At 38.8% G+C, this 22,550-nt stretch overlaps 1 protein-coding gene and 1 pseudogene across 1 annotated transcript; both read right to left on the reverse strand.

Moving 5' to 3' along the window:
• Positions 1-1,424: 1,424 nt before the first annotated feature.
• LOC129893531 (uncharacterized mitochondrial protein AtMg00860-like) lies at positions 1,425-12,950 on the reverse strand. The gene is made up of 4 exons (XM_055969083.1): positions 12,888-12,950; positions 12,597-12,692; positions 12,139-12,237; positions 1,425-1,694 (listed from the first exon to the last, which is right to left on the reverse strand). The coding sequence occupies exons 1-4, from the start codon at positions 12,948-12,950 to the stop codon at positions 1,425-1,427; spliced, it is 528 nt and encodes a 175-aa protein (XP_055825058.1).
• Positions 12,951-21,645: 8,695 nt separating this feature from the next.
• Positions 21,646-21,767, reverse strand: LOC129904984 (5S ribosomal RNA; annotated as a pseudogene).
• Between the last annotated feature and the right edge of the window lie 783 nt (positions 21,768-22,550).

Here is a 22,550-nt window from a genome sequence, read left to right on the forward strand (position 1 = left end):
CATCAGTCTAGCCTAAATAACCTAGACCCTTGCTAAGGAATCTTGAAGTAAATTGGTACTATGCAGCCTAGGTTCTGATGACTCGAACCAATAAAATGGAGTGCGATAATGCCTACCATATAAAGCCTCAAATGGGGCCATCTGAATACTAGAGTGGTAGCTGTTGTTGTATGCAACTTCGCCAAAGACAAGTATTGCTCCCAATTACCCTGAAATTCTAATACACAAGCTCACAGCATATCCTCCAAAACCTGAATAGTACTCTTTGACTGGACATCAGTCTATTGATGAAATATCGTGTTAAGATCAACTCGGGTGCCCAGCTCTTTATGAAAGGCTCTTTAGAAACTGGAAGTTAACTGAGACCCCCTATCTTATATGATAGACATCGATACCCATAAAGACGGACCACCTCCTAAATATAGATTCGATCTAGATGTCTGCAATGAAAGTGGACTACACTGGAAGAAAGTGTACTGACTTGATCAATCGGTCAATGATTACTCAAATAATATCATTAATTCTGGGTGTCCGAGGCAATCCCATCAAGAAGTTCATAGTGATATACTCTTATTTCCACTCGAAATGGGTAATCTCCGAAACACCTCACCAGGACACTAATGCTCGGCCTTAACCTGCAGGCAACTCAAACAGCAGGACACATACTTTAATACATCTCTCTTCATTCCATACCACCAATAATATTGTCTTAAATCTTGATACATCTTCGTGGTTCCTAGATAGATATAGTTCCTACAATTGTGGACCTCACAAAGGATCAACTAAATAAAGTCTCCAACTCTGGGAACACAAAGGAGACTATAAAATCGTAGTACCCCATTTGAATTTATAGAAGCCTGTCCTCCCTCGCCTCATAATACCAACTCTTGAAGCTCTACCAATGCTCCATCCTCAGACTGTCAGCCAAAAATCTGATCTAATAGAAATGACCGAGCTCCCAAAAAATCCAAAATTGGTCTAAAATCTGAGATGCCTAACCTGACTATCTTTTTATCCAAAGAATGGATGTCCAAGGGTAGGGATTGCTCCATAGCAGGAAAGTAGGCCAAACTACCCATACTCTCCTCCTTCCATCTCAAGCCATCCACTACTACATTCACCTTGCCTAGGTGGTAGAGAATGGATGTGTCATAATCTGCTAAAAACTTAATCCAGTGCTGCTATCTAGAAATATGGTCCTTTTGACTCATAATGTACTGTAGGTTGAGGTGATCTATATATATCTCACAATGGACCCTGTATAAGTAGTACCTCTACATCTTGAGTGCGAAAACTACTGCCGCCAACTCCAAGTCGTGAGTGGGTTAGTTACGCTTGTGCACTCTCAACTATTTGGAAGCAAAAGCAACAACTTAGCCTTGCTGCATCAAAACACACCTAAGGCCGACATGAGAATCATCACATTATACTGAAAAACTCTCTCCCTTAACTAGAAGAGTCAAAACAAGAGTGGTGGTAAGCAACTCCTTAGACCACACAAAGGGGACATCTTGATGGTTCAAATGGGTGAATGAGGCTACAATAGTAGAGAAACCCTCGATGAAGAGCCTATAATAACCGGTCAATCTGATGAAGATCCGAATCTGCATAGTAGATATAGGCCTAGCCCAACTACGAATAGCCTTAAGCTTTGCCAGATCTACCATGATACCCTCCTTGGATATCACGTGTTCCTAAAATGCCATAGAATCAAACCAAAATTTGCACTTTGACAATTTAGCATAAAGCTACTAATCTCTCAAAGTCACGTTCTTCTAAAGTATTTACTTTACCTTGCAATTTGATACTTTGACCTGCCCAGTAGTCTAGGGATGATATGATGTGGCAACCTTGTGCCTGATGCCAAACTTAACTAATAAATTCTTTATCGTTTGATTTATGAAATGCTTACCTCCGTCACTGATGATGGCTCTTGAAGTGTTGAGCCATGTGAATATGTGCTTCTTGAGAAAGTGACTTACCACGTTCGAGTTATTGGTTGGCAAGGCAATAGCCTCAACCTATTTCAAAACATAGTCCACCGCCTCCAGTATGTACTGATTTCCATATGACTGTTGGAAGGGTCCCATGAAGTCTATTCCTTATATATCAAAGATTTCCACCTCAAATATATTGTTCAACGGTATCTCATGCCTCTTCGATATTGTGCTCATCCTTTGACATTGGTCACAACTTTTGACAAACCCTGCAGCATCTTTAAATAAATTAGGACTAAAGAAACCAGATTGCAATACTTTGTGTGACGTGCGTTCTCCTCCATGATGTCCTCTGTAAGCAGATGAATAGCAACTTTGTAGAACTTGTTGAACCTCGTATTCAGGCACACATCAACTAATCATTCATTCAATACCCTATTTGAAGAGGTAAGGTTCATCCCATATATAAAACATTACCTCGTACATCAACCTCTTCTTTTGCTGGGAGTGTGCTTCTAGAGGAAACACTCTACTCACTCTGTAGTTCACAATATCCTCATACTATGGGATTTCTGTGACTTCTATTGCTAACAACTATTTATCTGGAAATTCTTCCTTTATCCACCTCTGTGCACTGGTATGTGATGAATCTTATAATATAAATAGGTGATCTACTATTTGATTTTTGCATCTTTTCCTATCTTTGATCTCTTTATCAAATTCTTGGAGTAGAAGGATCTATCTGATTAGTATGGGTTTGGCATCTTTCTTGTTGAAAAAGTACCTAAGAGCTCCATGGTGAGTATAACCAATCACTTTTGTACCTACAAAGAGTGGAATTTATCAAATGCATAGACCAATGCAAGCATCTCCTTCTCTTTATTAGTGTAATTTGCCTGAGCTGGGTCAAGAGTCTTGCTGGCATAGTAGATAGAGTGAAAGATCTTCTTCCTCAAGGCTCATCGGTTAGTAGGGAAAAAGTGTCTAGCTATATTGCTTATGTCTGTGACACTAGTGCCGACACTCCTTCTATTGATTCTGTTCCAGTGGTCTGAGAGTTCCCTGATGTTTTTCCCACCGATCTACTTGGTCTTTCTCCTGAGCATGATATTAATTTTAGTATTTATGTTGAGTTGGGTACACAGCCAGTCTCTATTCCACCATACCAGATGGATCCAGTTAAGTTGAGGGAGATTAAGGTACAGTTCCAGAACCTCTTGAGTAAGGGGTTTATCCAGACCAGTGTATGAATTCATCTGATTTAGGTAGAATCCTCGCCTACGTTGGCTACATAGTTATTGAGTTCAAGTTGTTCGTTACTCTCACCCAATTCGGTGCTCACTACTCCTTCCAAAATCAATGCTCATAAAACTATATCCAATCAATTCAATCTGGTCATTCAACAAGTCTCATTTGGACTCTTACCAATTCATCAATCCTATCACAATAAAACCTCTCAACCAATCATACTATCCAATCAATCCCAATCACATGTTTCAAGAGTAGTTTAGATATGCATTTATGATAATATTTAATTCTATTCAATCATTTGGGTTTAATTTGTGAAAATACAAAGGACCTTCAAGTCTTATTAAGGCTTCATTCATGTTAAATCCCATTCACATTCAAGGCATTCACCGTTCATGGTTCTAGACTCAATCATTACATAGGGACATTCAAATATTGGAAAATTTTAGTTAGAGTTCATGTAGAAAAAGACCAAATCATTTGTTACAAGTATTATAGTCATAAAACAATCATCAATATCATATTATTCAAGAATATGCTAAGGTTTAAGGAAAACTTTTAAGAAATTACTCATGGAAGACCCAATTCTGTTACACCCCATACTTTTGTACCTTGGAAGGTTCTTAAGATTCTTAAGCTTCTTAAGTATCTTGAAAGGTTCTTAAGTTTTTGGAAGGATTCTTAAGTTTCTTAAAGATTCTTAAAGCTTCTCAAGCTTCTTAGAAGTTACCATGGGAGCCAGATAATCCATAATGCTATCAAACAACTCTAAGGAAGGGAGAATGTGACACCTCATGATAGGGAAGATTGGAAATAGCATTGTAAGAATCTGGAAGAAGTTGGAGACCAAATAATGAGTCGTAGTACTTGATTTACTTACGTAAGCTACCAACTTGGAAATCTTACATACTTAATCTACTTGAGTACATACCAAGCTTACGTAGCAAGGATTATATAGGTTCGTAAAGTAAGACGAGATTACGAACCCACGAGCAGGAAAAAAAGAGGGTGACACGTGGAAGCATAAGAGAGTGCCACATGGAATAAAGGGAGAGTGACATGTGGTAGAAGATGGAGCAAGGGGTGGACCCCACCTTCCACGTGGAAGCCTATGGTAGGAGGAAGGGATGTGTTGGCCCAATGAGGGCTTGACACGTGTCACCACTTAGGGTTTGACATATGTCACCACTTAGGGGTTGAAACGTGTCACCCCCCTAATGTATCATATATATATGTTATGACTCATTCTTATCTACAAGAAAGTCATTTATCTTCCTAGTTCAAGAGACTTCTAGAGAAAGAAAGAAAAGAAAAATCTAGAACTAGAGAGAGAGTAGGTTCGGCCAAGGAGAAAGAAAGGTAAGCCTCCAATTTCGTTCCGTGAATTAATTATCTAGGGTATACAACTATGTTATGAAGATTTTAGTAATTTAAATTTATGTTTTGGAGCATCACCAAAGTGTTAGCAAGCAGCCACAAAGTTTTAATCGCGCTAAAGGAACTTCCGAGGCATGTTTTGGTGAGTTTGGCGAGTTTCGGGCAAGGTAAGGTTTTCCCTTTCAAATTGGAGTTTATGGTGATTTTATAAGGTATATTACTTGTCTTAAATAAGGTTGGAAGTGAAAAAATTGCATAAGGATGCTTGATGTTAGAAACAAACTAAATTGAAGTCGTCATAGCTAAATCAAAATCGCATAGGGTGTTGTGATTATGGGCTGCGGTTGTAGCTGGTGTAGTTGTGTGTTGCAGGGTTTAAAGGGTTCTAAAAAATGTGTGCTTTCTTCTGGTTGCAGCTACACGACCCCCCATTTAGTATGGTTCAAGGTTTTATGAAATAAAGGTTAAAAACTCTATATTGGTATCATAGTTTTGAGCTAGTTGTTTGGAGTTGTATTGGTTAATGTTGAAGTGATTTATTTATATATATGCTGCTGGTTGTTTTTGTCGGTATGGTTTTTGACATTTTGGCCGAGTGAAATCTCGGGGATGTTAAATTTATAGGGGAGATGCTGCCCAATTTTTGGTAACTTTGGAACTAGTAACAAACTAGTCGAGGGTATTGGATAAGGAAATAATTCCTATGGGTACTTGGTTGTAGAGTTAGAAATCAGAAAGAAAAAGGTCATTAACCTCAGTATTAATGTCATGTTATTAGGTCAAGGAGGTAACGAGGCGAGCTGGATTACAGTTAATCCACAAAAGGTATGTAAAGTTTACCCTTTGTTTTCTTTTGGCATGTCTTAGCCTTAAGTTATATATATATGAAACTTGGGAGTCATTCGATTCATAAAGCGTTGAGTAGGAGTTAAGACCCTTGTTCACTTCTAGATTCTAGAACTCCTGCAATAAGTGGAGTCCTCGCCTTTCAAGTCTTCTGTAGGATGATAAGTAGTACATATAAGGCTTGCCTATTTATCTCTTTAAAAGGGGCTTAAGGTAAGGTAAATGATGTCTGATATCAGTTTAGAGATAATTCTATTTAGAGGTTTCAGATGTAATTTGTGACTCGTAGTCACCTCTGAATACTAAGGGTCCTAAAGTAGTTAGATTACTACTCCCGAGCTACCTATATGTTAAATAGTAAGTGGAAATATAAGCTCCTATTCTAAAAGGCTCTGAGAGGATAAATGTCATTGATTGTATAAGCTATATCTCTGATTGCATAAGCTATGTATCTGATTGTATAAATTGTGTCTTTAATTGCATAAACTGTGTGGCATTATCTTGGTACACGTCTGTGCTTCCTGAGGCCCTAATTGATGAAGTCCCTAATAATATCTAAAGGGTACCTCAGAGAATTACTTTCCTGGTCTTCAAGTGATGGTTCACTTGACAGTTTCATTGAGTCTCAAGAGATGACCTAGTTGCATATGATTTCTCACTACTCTACTCATGCATACGGGTCCTACGATGGGATGGGAACGTTATCGTGCACAACTTTATTACTCCTTCACCGAGTCTCGAGCCAGCTATATATATGTATGTATAAAGTATACGATGATAAAATACCATATATGATAAAGTTGAAGCATACGATGATGCCGTATGTGATAAAGTTATTCACCGAGTCCTGAGCCGGATATATATATATATATGATATGATAAAAATGTGGATCGAGCTGTATGTTCCTTGGCATTGTTTTAAATTATGGATCGGGCTGAACGTTCTTTGGTATATTTTACTATGTGATAATGGCACCGAGTCCCATAAAGGGGCCGGGTGCGGTACATTATGTACACTACTCTTTCACCGAGTTCCTCACTAAAGGGTCGGATACTAACGTAGCCATGCATATGAAAATATAGGGATACACTTGTGACCCCGAGCCCCATAGTGGACCAGATGTACTATGATGACATATACGATAAGATTATACCATATACGATGATATGATGTCGTATAGAATGACCTGATGAAATAATATACATGATAAGAGGGGATGGTGATATGTTAATATGATGAAATAGTTATGATACTTGGTTCCTTAGCGAGCCAGGCACATCATATGATGATGTATATGACTACGTGTCCTAAGGTGCGGGTACATTAATTTGTTAATTATTACACTTGTCCCCTGCATCCTTGTTTTAGTTATGGTCTCAGCTATGATGTGTTATTTTTACATACTCAATACATATATCGTACTAACCTCTCTTTCTTCGGGGGAGGGGGGATACATTTCATGCCCGCAGGTACAGGTACTTACTTTGGAGATCCGCCAGCTTAGAACTCCCTCTCAACTATGTTGGAAGTGCTCCACTATTTTGGAGCCTAGCTTTTGGTGCTGATCGTATAATGTATATAGTTGTTTATTCAAGGGTACAGTGGGGGTCCTGTCCCGCCATATGTCACTATTAATATTCTTAGAGGTCTGTAGACATATATAGGTGGGTTGTTTACGAGTTTGATTCAGTTATGCCTATATGACATATTATAAATGTTATTATGTTAAGGCAGCTTTGTCAGACCTTGCATGACATGGTGCAAATAAAAGAGGCTATATGCAAAAGAATTTGCTATCACCCTCTGGATTCTTGTGTATAGTTCTTATAGTTGAGATTTATGTATACGCGAGTCTAGGTTGGACCCTAGTCACAGCCTATGGAGTTGGGTCATGAAAAATTCAACTCAATTCTATACGTCAACTAATTAGGGCATATGGAAGAACTCAAATCCATATTTTAGTTAGCCTTACATACCTGGATTATAGACAGGGCAATCAAATTGCATAGGATTTTGCTTGAATCTCTTGAACCTTAGGGTGACATGCTCCCAAGGTTTTTTATAGCTCTTATTGATGTTGGGATGGGTGACATGCGCCCCAAGGTGTCCAGTTGAGTTTTGAGGTGGTTTGACCATTTTTGAGGCTTAAGAATTGAAAGTGTTGACTTTTTTCAATATCTAAAGATTTGGGTGTCGCATGGAAATTCTGACGATTCCATCAGCTTCGGAAGGTCCAGTTTGGTCTAGAAGGAAAGTTGGTTTGGGTTTTGTAGTTTTTGTTTTGAGTTTAAGTGGTTTTGCCGTTTTAACTTTAAGTTTTGGCCAAGTTTGACTTCAGTCAATATTTTGAGTAAACGCGATCGGATGAAAATTCTATCAGTGCGGTTAGCTCTGAAACATTGAGTTTGGTCTATAATGACCTTAATTCGGTTCTCGAGGTGCTCAGAATGAATTTTAGGCTGTTTGTGCGTTTTAAGTGTTTTCTTTGAAAAGTGTTGACTTTGGTCAATATTTCAACGAGATGACCTCCGTTAGAAAATCCATCAATTTTATTAAGTCTAGCATATCATTTTCAGTTGGGTAGCATAGTCCATTTGCTTTCTCAGGGTTCCGAATGAATTTTGGACCCCCATCAGAGAAAATCTCATTTCCCTAAAGTTCAGCACTAGTTGAACTACTAGTGAAGGTAATTTTGTTCTTCTCGTTTGCGAGCCAGGGGACACGATCTCGAAAAACTGACTACTTTGTCATCAAGATGGTGGGGATAAGTGCAGTGATTAGGAAAATCATTTTGTTTGGGGCTCATGATCGCTGACCTGGGTCCCGCGATAATAAAAAATAAATTCACTAGCTTCAGTGAATTGAAGGCCCATTTTCAACAGTCTATGTCCCATTTTTGGAATTAGAAAAAATGTGATTTGGAGAGAAAATCTTGACCATTTTTGATCATTTTTGTTCTAGTGTGTTGGAAATTCTTGAGGGGATGTTCCGAGACCCTTTCTTGTCCTAAAAACCTTGTAAGTTTCACATAAATTCGTTGTTTCCTTTGATTTGTGACTATTCTAGGGCTTGAAATTGTTAGAATTCTTTTGAGCTCTTACAGTGGTGGGAATGTGCCCATTTTTGGGCAAAAGTTTCTCGAGCTATTTGGGATTTTATGACGGAGTTGGTTTTTGATTTTGTGCGCGAGTCCCAATGCTTAATTTTGACCCAATTTTGGTTTTGTTTTTAATTATAATAATATGGATATCATTGGATTTGTTTTAATGTGTTCTTCGATAATTTGATTAAGTGGCATTGTTCTGAGTCGTCCCAAAAGGGAAAAGCTCAGGTTTAGTGATTCTTGTGCGGATTCGGCTTTAAAGTAGGTTATGGCTTCCTTTTATTAAACTTGACTTGGTTGGAATTGATATATTTTGAGTGCTAACATGTGATTAGGTTGGTGATTTAGGTGTTGATACCTTATTGAGCATTTTAGAGTCGATGATCATCATTAGTATCTAGTTTGGGTTTTAGTCGTTGGAGCCTTAGTCTAAGTGATAAATTGACTTGTTTATATCATTTAGAGTCTTTAGAACTTGCTCCTAGGTTATTTGAACTTTGGATGCCGCTGTTTTGACTTGTTAGTTTTGGATGGCCACTTGCTATGGTTTTGGCTTATACTTATACGTTGTTTACTTATGATATTAAAACGTTGGGCCTAACGCTGTGCTTTTGGTACACCAGAATCTCAGGTTAGTGATATGGTGATACTATTTAGAGTTATTATTTCAATGTTGATTGGATCGAGGTAGAATTCTAGGCCTCCCTTTCATTGATGAGCTTGAGGGTTATTTTGGGCGCTTCATGATACTTTTGGGGGATATTGAGCCATATCTACTAGGTTACATCTGTGTGTTCTTCAGGTGTTTTATGAGTTGTGATTATTAATGTGATTACATTATTAGTTGGATTTACTTGACTATTGTATGGTCTTCCCTTACCCTTTTCCCAAAATCGTAGTTTTATACTTCTTCCCTGTTATTGTTATTAGGATCATCGTGCTACTTATTATATATTTATTTTTTTGAGCTCGGTTGACCTATGATGCCTACTAAGTACCTCATGTTTTGGTACTCATACTTCACTTCTGTATCTTTTTGATGCAGCTCATAGTTTGAGCCACCACAATGCGTGCCTTATCATCCGTAGTGGTACCAGATCCGAATTGTGGTGAGATCTCGGTGTTCAGAGACTTGCTACTTTCCCTTTTTTGCATTGACTTATATTTTGTATTTTTGACAGTCAGTTCTGCATTGTATATTCATTTATTATTAGCTTTTGTACTTAGTAGCTCATGTATAGGTGACACTAGGTCCAAAGTTTGGTCTAGAGTTAGTCCATCATTTTTGGTCACTTTCATGCCCTTTTTATATATTTTGTATCGTATTTACATATCTATACCTTGACCCGATTTCTTTTGTCATATTCATCTTACTTCCACATTCTTATGTTATTAATTGTTTATTTAAATTGAGGTTTGACTTTTACATTAGTTGGGTTTGGCTTGCCTACTCGAGGGTTATAGTAGTGTCATCATGGTCCGGATTCAGGTTGTGACAGAGTAGTATCAGAGCTTAGGTTCATTGATCTTACCATTATAGGAGCAAGTGTTGTAGAGCCTCATAAATTGGTACGATGACGTTCATATCTAATCTTCGAGAGGCTATAGGACATTGTTAGGAATTCACTCACTATTCTTATTTCTAATCTTGCACTTATGATGATGAATACCTCTAAATCTTATTTGTTTCACTCTTTCTCAGATGGAAAGGATGGGATCTACTCAGGGTGGATGAGGACCTCCTGCACCTATAGATAGAGCCCCAGCTTAGGATAAGGATGGAGGTCACACAGAGGCCGGGGAAGATCTCAGGCCACAATATCAATATTGGAGCAAGATTTAGAGGTTGAGTAGTTCGAGCATCAGCAGGCGGAGGAGGATTTAGCCCAGCCTCTACCCAGATTCATGGCCACACCAATGTTACAAGATACTCTGGACTGAATACTTAGCTTCATAGAGGATATGTACCGATCAGGGACACTACCTAGAACTTCAATTGGACCTCAGGTCCGAGAGGAGGCTCAGACTTCAGACCAGACAGGGGCACAGTATGATCTGGCCCAGTTCTACAGCTTACTACTAGAACTCACCATCTAGTGATTCAAATTATATCCACAGTTGTTCAGCACATGGCAGTTAGACTGGTTATGACTGCGGAGGAGAAAAAGATGTTGGAAAGATTTATTAAATTGACCCCTCCTAGATTCTCAGGTGCCGCGAGCGAGGATACCCACGAGTTTTTGGTTAGTTTCCAAGAGAGGTTGCATAACCACGGGTTGTTTGATTCCCATGAGATTGATTACACTACTTTCCTATTGGATGGACCAACGAAGTAGTGGTGCAGATCTTATCTTAGCTTCAGACTTGCGGGCTCGCTGCTGATGTCAAAGACTCAATTATCCGAGTCTTTCTTGGAGAAGTATGTACCCCGCAGTTTGAGAGAGAGGCTAAGAGATAAGTTCACAATATTAGTACAGGTATCGATGACGGTCAAAGAGTATGAGTCATGGTTTCATGAGCTATCTAGGCATGCTACCATGATTATGCTGATAGAGGAGGAGCGGGCGCGCCGTCAAAGGGTTATCTATTCCTTTGAGGTTGGATATAGAGAAGATGGTTGTATCGGGCTATTTGTTCTTGCAGATAGTAGATCATGCCCGTACTATTGAGGCTATATGTCATGAGGCCTACGGAGGCAGCAACAAAAGGCCTATCCGCCAAAGCAGTTTTTCAGTGGACGCAGTCACATAGTAGGGGTTCTTTTGGCAGAGTCCATCCCTAGAAGTATCCATCTTGTAGACCGATTCAGGTAGCCTTACAGCTTATCGACAATGGATCAGCAGGTGCCGGCGGTTAGAGCGGCCAGACTTTGGGTTAGTCTTCTCGAGGTCAGACTTCTAGGTATTCAGGTTGTGGTGGCCACTCAAGTTCAGCTGAGACATCAGAGAGGTTTATTTAGGGGGACGTTCTATGAGTGTGGCATGATAGGTCACTTTGCAAGTGAGTGTCCTACTATTAGCCACCGCAGATGCTAGAGTCAGTAGGGTTACAAGGTCAGCAGGTTTAGGCCCCCAGGGCCCAGTTTAGCTGCCCAAAGAGGGTGTACAGGATAAAAGAGGTGATTCTCAGGTAGGCCAGAGGCAGACACGGCTTTTCTAGGTAGGCCAGAGGCGGAGGTATCAGATATCGTCATTATAGGTACGATCTCTGTCTCTCATCAGCCTGCCTACTCTTTATTTGATCCGAGGTCTACTTACTCATATATGTCTGCTTGTTATGCTAATTGATGGGATGTTTTATGTGAGCCATTTCTTATGCCTATGCGTGTAGCTACCCCCGTAGGTGATTCTTTAGTAGTGGATCGAGTGTGTCAATCTTTTGTAGTGACCATCTTGGGGTATAATACTAGAATGGACTTGATTATGCTAGATATTGTAGACTTCGACTTGATGCTAGGCATGGATTAGCAGTATTAGGAATGGCGGCATCTCTAATCCTCAATTGGTGGTACTTGGACCTTATATCAATCTTAGAAAACATGGCGGCCTAGGAACACAGATACGACCCTCAATACTCAAAATTCCCTCCGGATCTAAGGTCTCCTTCCTAGACTCTCCACTGAGTACCTTATCACGAATCACCCTTAGATGTGGGTCCTCAAACTGTGCCTGAATCTGCTCCATCAAGAAAGACCTAGCCTCTACACAAGCAAGTACCCTGCCTAGCTATGAAATATCAAGAAGAACCATTTGGTTAGATAAGGACTGAATGTTCAAAGCTAAAGGTCACTCCTTAACATATAAGAATTCCAAACTCCCCATAATCACCGCCTTCTAGCTTAAAGCATCTGCTACTATATTTGCCTTGTCGGGAAATAGAGAATAGAGACATCATCGTCCTTCAGTAAATCCAACCACCTACGCTGTCTCAAATTAAGGTCATTCTGGCTGAAGATGTACTAAAGACTACGATGGTCAGTGTAGATCTCACAATGTTCTCCATACAAGTAATTCCCTTAAATCTTCAATGAGAAGACTACCACCACTAACTCTAAATCATGTGTGGGGTAGTTCCGCTCATGAACCTTCAGCTGCCAGGAACCATTTATAATAACTCTATACTGCTGCATCAAAATGCAACCCAAGACAGCACCTGAAGCATAACAATACATTGTAAATCCCTGGTCCTCGATAAGAAGAGTAAAAATCAGAGCTAAACTCAACAAGGCTTTGAGCTTCAGGAAGCTCGCCTCACACTCATCAGACCATTAGAAAGGAATATTCTTCTGAGTCAATCTAGTCAAAGGCACTGCAATAGAAGAGAATCTCTCCATAAATCGTCTATAATATCCTGCCAACCTGATGAAACTGCAAACCTCAGTAGGAGAAGTGGGCCTATCCCAATCACTAACTATTTCTATCTTTGCTGGATCTACCATAATCCCATCCTTAGATACCAGTGTCTTAGGAATGCCACAGACTCAAGCCACAATTCACACATAGTGAATTTGGCATACAACTACTGATCCCATAAGGTTTGAAATACTATCCTCAGATGCTGCTCTCTGCTCGTATAGTAGACTAGGATTTCATTAATAAACATAATGATGAAGGAGTCTAACTAGGGCCTGAACAAATAATTTATCAAATTCATGAATACTGCGGGAGCATTGGTCAACTCAAAAGACATGACTAAGAACTCATAGTACCCGTATGGAGTCCTAAAAGTAGTCTTAGGTATATCTGACTCCCTAATCCTCAACTGGTGATACCCTGATCTCAAGTCTATATTAGAGAAAACTAGCGCACCCTGGAGCTGGTTAAATAAGTCATCAATATGCGGTATCGGGTATCTATTTTTAATGGTCACCTTATTCAGCTATCTATAATCAATACACATACGCAGGGTGCTATCCTTCTTTTTCACAAATAGAATAAGAGCACCCCACCAATTTAGGGATGTTGCACAAATTTGGTTTTGATCAATGGAAAAGTGAGACCCCTAGAGAGGCGAAGCCCATGTCTCGATATGAGTTCAAAGGGGTGTTTCTTGATCGCTCTTTCCTACTAGAGTTGAGGGAGGCCAAGGTGCCAGAGTTCATCAACCTCAAGCAAGGGAATATGAGTGTGAGGGAGTATTCCCTTAAGTTCACCCAATTTTCCAACTATGCCCCATTTATGGTTGCTGACCCTATGGCTTGGATGAGAAAGTTTATTTCTGGAGTCTCGGACTTGGTGTCCAAAGAGTGTAAGATGGATATGTTAGTAAGGGAGATGGATATCTCCCAACTCATGAAATATGTGGAACAAAAACCAGCTCACCAAAATATTCATGGGCTAACACACATTTAAAATGAGAAAATCGCCTATTTTTGCTTGTGCCGCCCCTAAATGCTATGGATGCATCATGGATCTTACCGAGGCTGCACATACTGATGCTCAAGGTACCTATGGATTAGGCTGGGTATAATCTGGTTCAAACCAAAAAATTGATCGAACTGAATTTTGTTTAAATTTTAGTTCGAGTTTTCTGTTCGTTAGGTTTGGTTCGATTTTAAATTCTAAAAATTCAGTTATTTGGTTCAGGTTTCATTTTTTAGATATTTTAATTTGGTTAATCGAAAAACCAAAATTTATTTATATACTCTCCACAGTAGAGACCTGAATCATGTTGCCTAAAGCCACATGACATAGCCTGTAGAAGGGTTGTGTGTGCACTGTATCTCTTTATATATATATTCTCATTGTAATTCACTGGATCTCTTTATATACATTTTGAACAAAATTGTATCTATTTTACTCTTTTCCTTGTGTGAATATTAGTTGTGCGTGTGCATGATGTATTTTCATCTTTGTGATTGAAATATATTAGCCGTGATATATCTTTCAAAATATTCATATGAAGGACTAAAGGAGGTGAATTTGTTCAACTAATCTCAAAAATCAAAAATCGAACCGAAATAAACCAAACTGAAATTGTGAAAACTGTTCTGAACCAAAATTATTTAACTTTAGTTTGTATTAACATTTTCACAAATTGAAAACCTAATTGAAATTTAAAAATCAAACCGAATCGACCGAACGCCAGCCCAACCTGCGGAGGGTCCTATAACAGTTTTGGAAAATAATTGACCAGAAGCCAGTTCACCAAAATATTCATGAGCTAACACACATGAAAAAAAAGAGAAAATCACCTAATTCAGCTTGTGCAACTACTAAATGATATGAATGCACTGTGGATTGTGCCGAGGCTGCATGTACCGATCCCTCAGATACCTATAGAGAGTCTTATAATGATTTTGGAAGGAAATCAATCATAAGTCAGATACCAAAATATTCATAGGATAACACACACGGAAAAAGTGAGCTCACCAAGATACTTTTGGGCTAAATCAAATGAAAAATGAGACAATCGCCTAATTCTACTATTGCGGCTCCTAAATGCTATGAATACACCGTGGATCGTGTACCAAAGCCACACATACTGATCTTTCAGGTACCTAAGGAGGGTCCTATAATAGTTTCGAAAAGAAATTGACAAGAAATAAGTTCACCAAATATTCATGAGCTAACACACGTAAAAAGATGAGAAAATCGCCTAATTTTACTTGTGCAGCCCCTAAACATTATGAATACATTGTGGATCATGTCAAGGATGCATGTACTGATCCCCTGGGTACCTACAGAGGGTCCTGTAACAATTTCAGTAAGAAATCAATTAGAAGCCAATTCACCAAAATATTCATGGGCTAACACATACGAAAAATGAAAAAATCACCTAATTATGCTTGTGCGGCCCATAAATGCTATGAATGCACTGTAGATCATGCTCCAAGACTGCACGTAATGATCTTTTGGGTACCTACGGAGGGTCCCATAAAGGTTTCGGAAAGAAATCAGTGATAAGAAAGTTGTCTAATTCTGCTTCTACTGCCCATAAATGCTATGAATGCCCCGTGAATCATGTTGATGCCGCACTTATTGATCTATCGGATACCTATGGAGGATCCAATAACGGTTTTGGAAGGAAATCGACCAGAATCAAGTTCACCAAAATATTTATGGGCTAACACACATTAATAATGAGAAAATCACCAAATTTTATTTCTATGATCCCTAAATGCTATGAATGCGCCGTGGATCATGTCGAAGCTGCACATACTAATCCCATGGGTACCTATGGAGGGTCCTATAAGGGATTCGGGAATAAATTAATCGGAAGCTAGTTCACTAAAATATTAATGGGCTAACACAAATGAAGAAATGAGAAAATCGCATAATTCTGCTTGTGTGACCCATTAATACTATGAATGCATAGTGGATCATGTCGAGACCATACATATTGATCCCTACAGTACCTACGGAGGGGTCCCATAATTATTTGGGTTAGATATAGACCAGAAGCCAGTTCACCAAAATATTAATGGGTTAACACATGAAAAAATGTGGAAATCACTTTATTCTATTTGTGCGGCCCCTAAATTCTATTATTGCACCGAGAATCATGCCGAGGCCGCACATACTTATACCTGAGTACCTACGAATGGTATCATAATGGTTTCATAAAAAATCGATCAGAAGTCAGTTCACCAAAATATTAATGGTCTAACACACATGAAAAAAATGAGAAAATTGACTAATTCTGCTTGTGCGGCCACTAAATGCTATGAATGCATCGTGTATCATGCTGAAGCCACATGTACTAATCCAACAAGAAGCTACAGAGGGTCTAATAATGAATTTACAAAGAAATCAACCAGAAGCCAGTTCACTAAATATTAATGGGCTAACACACACGAAAATGAGAAAATCGCACAATTCCGCTTTTGCAGCCCCTAAATGCTATGAATGCGGTATGGATCATGTTGAGGTCGCATATACCGATTGATTGGGTACCTATAAAGTTCATATAAGTTTTTCATAAAGCAATTGACCAAAATTCAGTTCACCAAAATATTCATGGGCTAACACACACAAAACAAATGAGGAAATCACCCAATTCCACTTTGTGCCGCCCCAAAGCTTTGAATGCACTATGGATCATGCCAAAGTCGTATGTACTGATCTTCCCAGTACCTATTGAGGGTTCCATAATGGTTTCGTAAAGAAATTGATGGAACCCAGGTCACCAAAATATTAATGGAAAAACACACACGAAAAAAATGAGAAAATAGCCTAGTTCCGCTGGTACACCCCTAAATCCTATGAATACATTGTGGATTCTGTCGAGGTCATACATACTGATCCCTCAGGTAACTATGAAGGGTATCATAAGGATTTCATAAAAAAATCAACCATAAGCTAGTTCACCAAAATATTAATGGCCTAACACAACGAAAAAGTGAGAAAATCACCTAATTCTGCTTGTGTTACCCCTAAATTGTATGAATGCAAAGTGGATTGTGTTAAGGATGAACGTATTGATTTTTTGGGTACCTACGGAAGGTTTCATAATGGTTTCATAAATAAATCGACCAGAAGCTAGTTCCCCAAAATATTAATGGGCTAACACACAAATAAAAAAATGAGAAAATTGCCCAATTCCGCTTTTGCGGCCCTAAATGCTATGAATGCACCATGGATCATGTTGAGGTAGTACGTACTGATCCCCAAGGTATCTATATAGGGTCCCTTGTGTTTTTGGAAAGAAATTAACCAGAAGCCTGTTCACCAAAATATTCATGGGCGTTACACACGAAAAAAATGAGAAAATCACATTATTCCGCATGTGTAGACCATAAATGCTACAAATGAGTGATGTATCATGTCGAGGCCACACCTTTTGATCCCCTGGGTACCTACGTAGGTTCTAATAATTGTTACAAAAAGAACTCAACAACAACCCAGTTCACCAAAATATTAATGGGCTAACAAACACGAAAAATGAGAAAAATGCCTAATTCTGCTTGTGCAGTCCCTAAATGCTATAAATGCACCATGGATCATGCCGATACCGCACATACTAAAATCTTGGGTACCTACGGGGGGTCCCATAATAGTTCCAAATAGAAATAAATCAGATGCAGTTCACCAAAATATTCATTGACTAACACACATGAAAATGAGAAAATTATATAATTTCATTTGTACGACCCATAAATATTATGAATACGGAATGGATCGTATTGAGGCTGCATGTCACGACACAACCGGTGGGCCACAACTAGGGTCCAACCTTGACCCCCGTATGCATACCTATCAACTGTAGTCAAATCAAACTATGAACAAGAGATACAACTCACAAAAACCCCACTGAGTTAAAAGTTTTTCATGTACATGTAGCCTCTTTCATTCGTATTGTACCATAAAAGGGCACGTAAGCCGACAAGGCTGCCATAATATAAAAACATTTACAATATGTCGTATAGGCACAACTGAAATAAACTCATAAACAACCCACTTACATATGTCTAGAGACCTCTAAGAATAGTAACGGTATAATATGGCGGGACAGGGCCCCCGCCGTACCCCTGAATAAACCAATATGTACTTTAAAAGATTAGCACCAAAAGCTAGGCTCCGGAATGGTGGAGCACTTTCAACATAGCTAAGTGGAAATCCTAAGCTGACAAATTTCCAACACGTGTACCTGTACCTGCAGGCATGAAACGCGGCCCTTTGAAGAAAGAGGGTCAATACGATACATGTACTAAGTATATAAAGCATAAAACATTGTAATTAAGACAACAACTAAAATAAAGATGCAGTACATCATAACATGAGGGCATGTACATCATCCTCATATACAGTATCCGGCCCGCAGTGGGACTCGGTGTCAATATATCTTCGTATACGACATCATACAATCGTATACGGTATTATCTCATACGTTAGAAATACATCATTAAGTTTTCATATGCATGCCTATCTATCGTATCTAGCCTTTTAGTGAGGGACTCGGTCAAGAGAGTAATGTGCATCTATATCATACCGTTACCCTCTCATACCATCATATCTTATCATACCGTACCTGGCCCATTATGTGTCTCGGTGTTATAATCATATCATCATATACCATACTTGACCCACTAAGAGACTCGGTGTCATAATTATCATATACCATACCCTGACCTTTATAGGACTCGATGTCATTATCAAATACCGTACCCGTCCCTTTATGGGACTCGATGTCATTATTATATACTGTACCCAGCCCTTTATGGGACTTGGTGTCATTATCATATACCGTACCTGGCCCTTTATAGGACTCGATGTCATTATCATATATGCACGGGTGGATCATTATCTGAAACTTAATAAGGTAGTCATAGAGACTATCATTCGTGAATCAGGATAATAATCATCTCAAGTGCCCTTTGATTGCCCTTAGGGCTACATTAAGTGAAGTCTCAGGAGTTGTAGACATATTTTAAGGTAATGCCAACTAGCTTAAGGAAATTAGGGTCATCTGTCATCCCAGAGTCTTTAAGAAGGGAGCTTTACAGCCCACTACTAATTAATATATAGACGGTTCAGGGAAGGTATCTTAACTACTTTAACAGTTTGACACCTAAAAGTAAGTAAGAGACATGAATCATATTCAGAGCTAAAGAATAGAATTACTCTAGAGCTCATATCATATATCATCTATCCTTGATCCAGGTTCGAAAAGAAGAAGGGATAGGCTTGACATATTTATCACTTCCCATCCTATAGGAGTTTAAGAGACAATAACTTAACTATTGTGGTAGTTTTAGTAGCTGGAGGTAGATAGGAGTTAGGAAGTATGATCGGGGATTTGTGCATGGGATCATCCCCAACTTGCCAAAATAAAGGAAAGAGACTCTTTACCTGTATTACATTTTATCATATAACAGCCTTAAAAGGCAATAGCTCAACTATTACAAGAGTTCTACTATCACGAAATGGATAAAAATTATGAACTGTACTTGGAGATTTACCAATGGAATTATCCCCATGTCTCATATACAAACCATTCGTAACTTATATCTAAGATATGCTAGAAAGAAAGAAGAATAGCTTTACATACTTATGCCAGAAACACTCCAAGAGAAAGCTTCGCATACCTCTTATCGATTGCTTTGAACCCTGCTTGTCTCGTTGTCCTCTGAACCTATTTAACACGAAGGTAATACTAGTATCAATAATCTTTGACTTTCTATCTTTTAATTCTGTCACCAACTATCCATAGGAACCAATTCCTTATTCTCCTTCCTCGACTAGTCTATTAGTTAGTTACGGAGTTAATGAAAATCGGGAAGCACCTCCCCTATAACGTGCCCTATCCGAATTTTCAATTAGATACCTAATTACTACAGCCAACCAACAACAACAACTTGTATGTCATATACAAATACCAACTTGCTTAACATTACAATACCAAAATAGGGTTTTTAGTCGCTATTTCGTAAAACCTTTAACCGTACGAAGTGGAGGGTCATGTGGATGTAACCAGCATCTACCAAACCTCTTTTATAATACTTTTAGTCCCTGCAACACACCACCACACAGCTGCAGTAGCACCCCACACGCACAGTGCCTCATTTCGACTACAATTTAACTATAACGACTTCCATTTTTGATTATTTCCAACGTGAAACATTTCTATGATATTTTCACATTTTCAGCCACTTAAACAACATATAATACACTTCATACAAACACCATAACCTCCAAATAGAAAGTAAAGACCTTACCTTACCCGAAATTGGCCAAACTAGTCAAAACTATCAAAACGTGAATTCTGGACAACCTACTGTCTTATATTGTCGCTTAGTTTCGAAGGGGTAATTGAGGGGAACAGGATTTGTGGATTCAATGAAAGTTATAGACATGTGTCTTAGGTTCACATACAATTTTGAATCAACCCACAGAAAGTTTTTACAAAATGATACGCCCAAAATACCAACAGCAGTCCGTGTAGGATTTCCAAAATAAAATCTTAGCAGCACCTCCCCCATACTTCATTACCCTTTTTCGAGTAGAGAAAAGAAAAAATGGGTTTTAGAGGCTAAATGAAAGTTATATCCCTATAAAATAGATTTTCAAAACATCTTGAATCATTTGAAACGAAGACTTACACAAGGAGTTATACTCGTATTACTAACAGTAGTACAATTCAAAAATGGGTTTGTTTACAAGAACAAAAACCTCCTCTTTGTCCTAACAATAAATTTTTTGTTGTTAAAAACCGTCATATCACCATAGGATACCTTAAAAATTTTATTCACGGAGTGAAATCGAAACCTCACCTTGCTTTGGAGGGAACTCGTAGCTCTCTTCTTCTAGGATTTTCTCTCAACTTATCTTTTAATTTCTAAGTGTATGATGCTGAAAAATGAAATGCTAGTCATCAATATACGTATATATATAATTCCTTAGGAGGTGACATGTCGTATCCCCTAGGAGTGACATGTGGCATCCCCTAGGAGTGACATGTGGCATCCCCTTAGGGTGCCACCTCATGCCATGTAGCCAATCATACGCTTCCACGTGGCAGCATGAGGTCCACCCAAGGTGTGTCACCTACTGCCATGTGTCACTTTCATGTGCTGCCACATTTACCTATCATGTGCTGCCATGTGTCAAGTAGGTGAGTCACTTACTTGCTTCAAGTAGGTGCGTTATTTCCTTATTTCTCTTCCATGGGTTCGTAATCTTGTCACATTTTAAGAGCCTATGTATTCCTTGCTACTTAATCTCAACATACACTCTAGTAGCTTTAGTACGTAAGACCTCCCAGTTGCTAACTTACGCGAGTTAATCGAGTCCAATGACTTATTTCTGGGCCTCCAACTCCTTTCGAATTTTTATAACCCTATTTCCAATCTTCCCTATTATTGGGGTATCTCATTCTCCCCTCCTTAGAGTTGTTTGATAGGGTTATAGACTATCCGACTCACATGATGACTTCTAAGAAACTTAAGAGGCTTCCCAGAAACTTAAGAAGCTTAAGAAGCGTCCCAAGGTATCAAAGTACGGGAGTGTAATATCTTTCCCCCTTTAGAACATTTGTCCTCAAATGTGAACCAAAACCTTCCTCCGGATCTTATATCGACTATATAGAGAGTTCCTCTATCCCGTTGCCATAACATATACTTTTATTGAGCAATCAATAACAAAGTTCCAAAGGTTAGGATTACCTGTAGATGTAGGGAATAGGTACGAATACTTGTGTTTCATTTCCTCTTTTATTTCTCAGGGGGTCACCCATCCTAGTACTACTCTCGCCCAAACATGCTTAACTTCAGAGTTCTGATGGGATCTGGTGCATTAGTGCTGGTATGATCACATCCATCCCTTGTGGGGTCTCATTTGAAGTTTAAGCGTTCCCATGTACACATGATAGCGTCAGTTGATTTCCTCTTATGCTTGTATTTCTCTTGTCCACTTCCCCCCTTTAGGGTGTATCTATGTCATTTTCTGTTTATTTCTAACTTTCCCAATGCATAGAAGTCCTTTCTAACCTATTTAGTATACTGCATTATTTCCATATCTTCCTTTACATCCCCTATACTTTGGGTTACCCATGTACGAAACCTTAATACAATCATGAGGTGCTTAGAATTCTCAATTTATAGTACCAACTCCAGTCTTGAACACTGGTACTCGAGTAATATCCTTAATGTAGTAGTGTATTCGAAGCCACATTCCATTAATCCCGATCAGTAATTAGCTCATGCTCATAATTGGTTCAAATTCTCCACTCGGGAGCACTTATACTTTGATGATCCATGTATCAAGCTTCGTCATAATACTAGCCTTATTCCAGTGGATACCACTTGACCTTTTATTATGAACATTCTCTATAAATTTGTGTAAGTCTTTCTTATCCATTCGCTATTTGCTTTTCTGTCTTTCACTTAACTTATTCTGCTTTACATATTTCACTATACCGGCACACACTCACAGTCTAGTTTGTTACATTTGTTTTCGCTTCTCTTACTTACCCTCAAGTTTTCTCCTATTTCCCTATAAAGGAGATTTCTCGTCCTTTCCTTTTTTTGTTACGTATATATCATAATATCAATTCAGTTGGTACCTTAATATATCGTTCTATCCAGATCTATTAGTCTTTA

Source organism: Solanum dulcamara, chromosome 1 (genome assembly GCF_947179165.1).
Source record: "Solanum dulcamara chromosome 1, daSolDulc1.2, whole genome shotgun sequence".
In the NCBI taxonomy this organism is placed as follows: Eukaryota; Viridiplantae; Streptophyta; class Magnoliopsida; order Solanales; family Solanaceae; genus Solanum; species Solanum dulcamara.

Bases quoted from the DNA above. Each gene is read 5' to 3' on its own strand.
- LOC129893531 (XM_055969083.1), bottom strand. From the start codon at position 12,950: ATGGTAGATCCAGCAAAGATAGAAATAGTTAGTGATTGGGATAGGCCC. The intron at 12,693-12,887 runs GTTTGCAGTTTC...ATCGAGGACCAG, and splicing joins GGCCCACTTCTCCTACTGAG to GGATTTACAATGTATTGTTA. The intron at 1,695-12,138 runs GTACTCAGTGGA...ATGGCATTTTAG, and splicing joins TAAGGGTGATTCGTGATAAG to GAACACGTGATATCCAAGGA.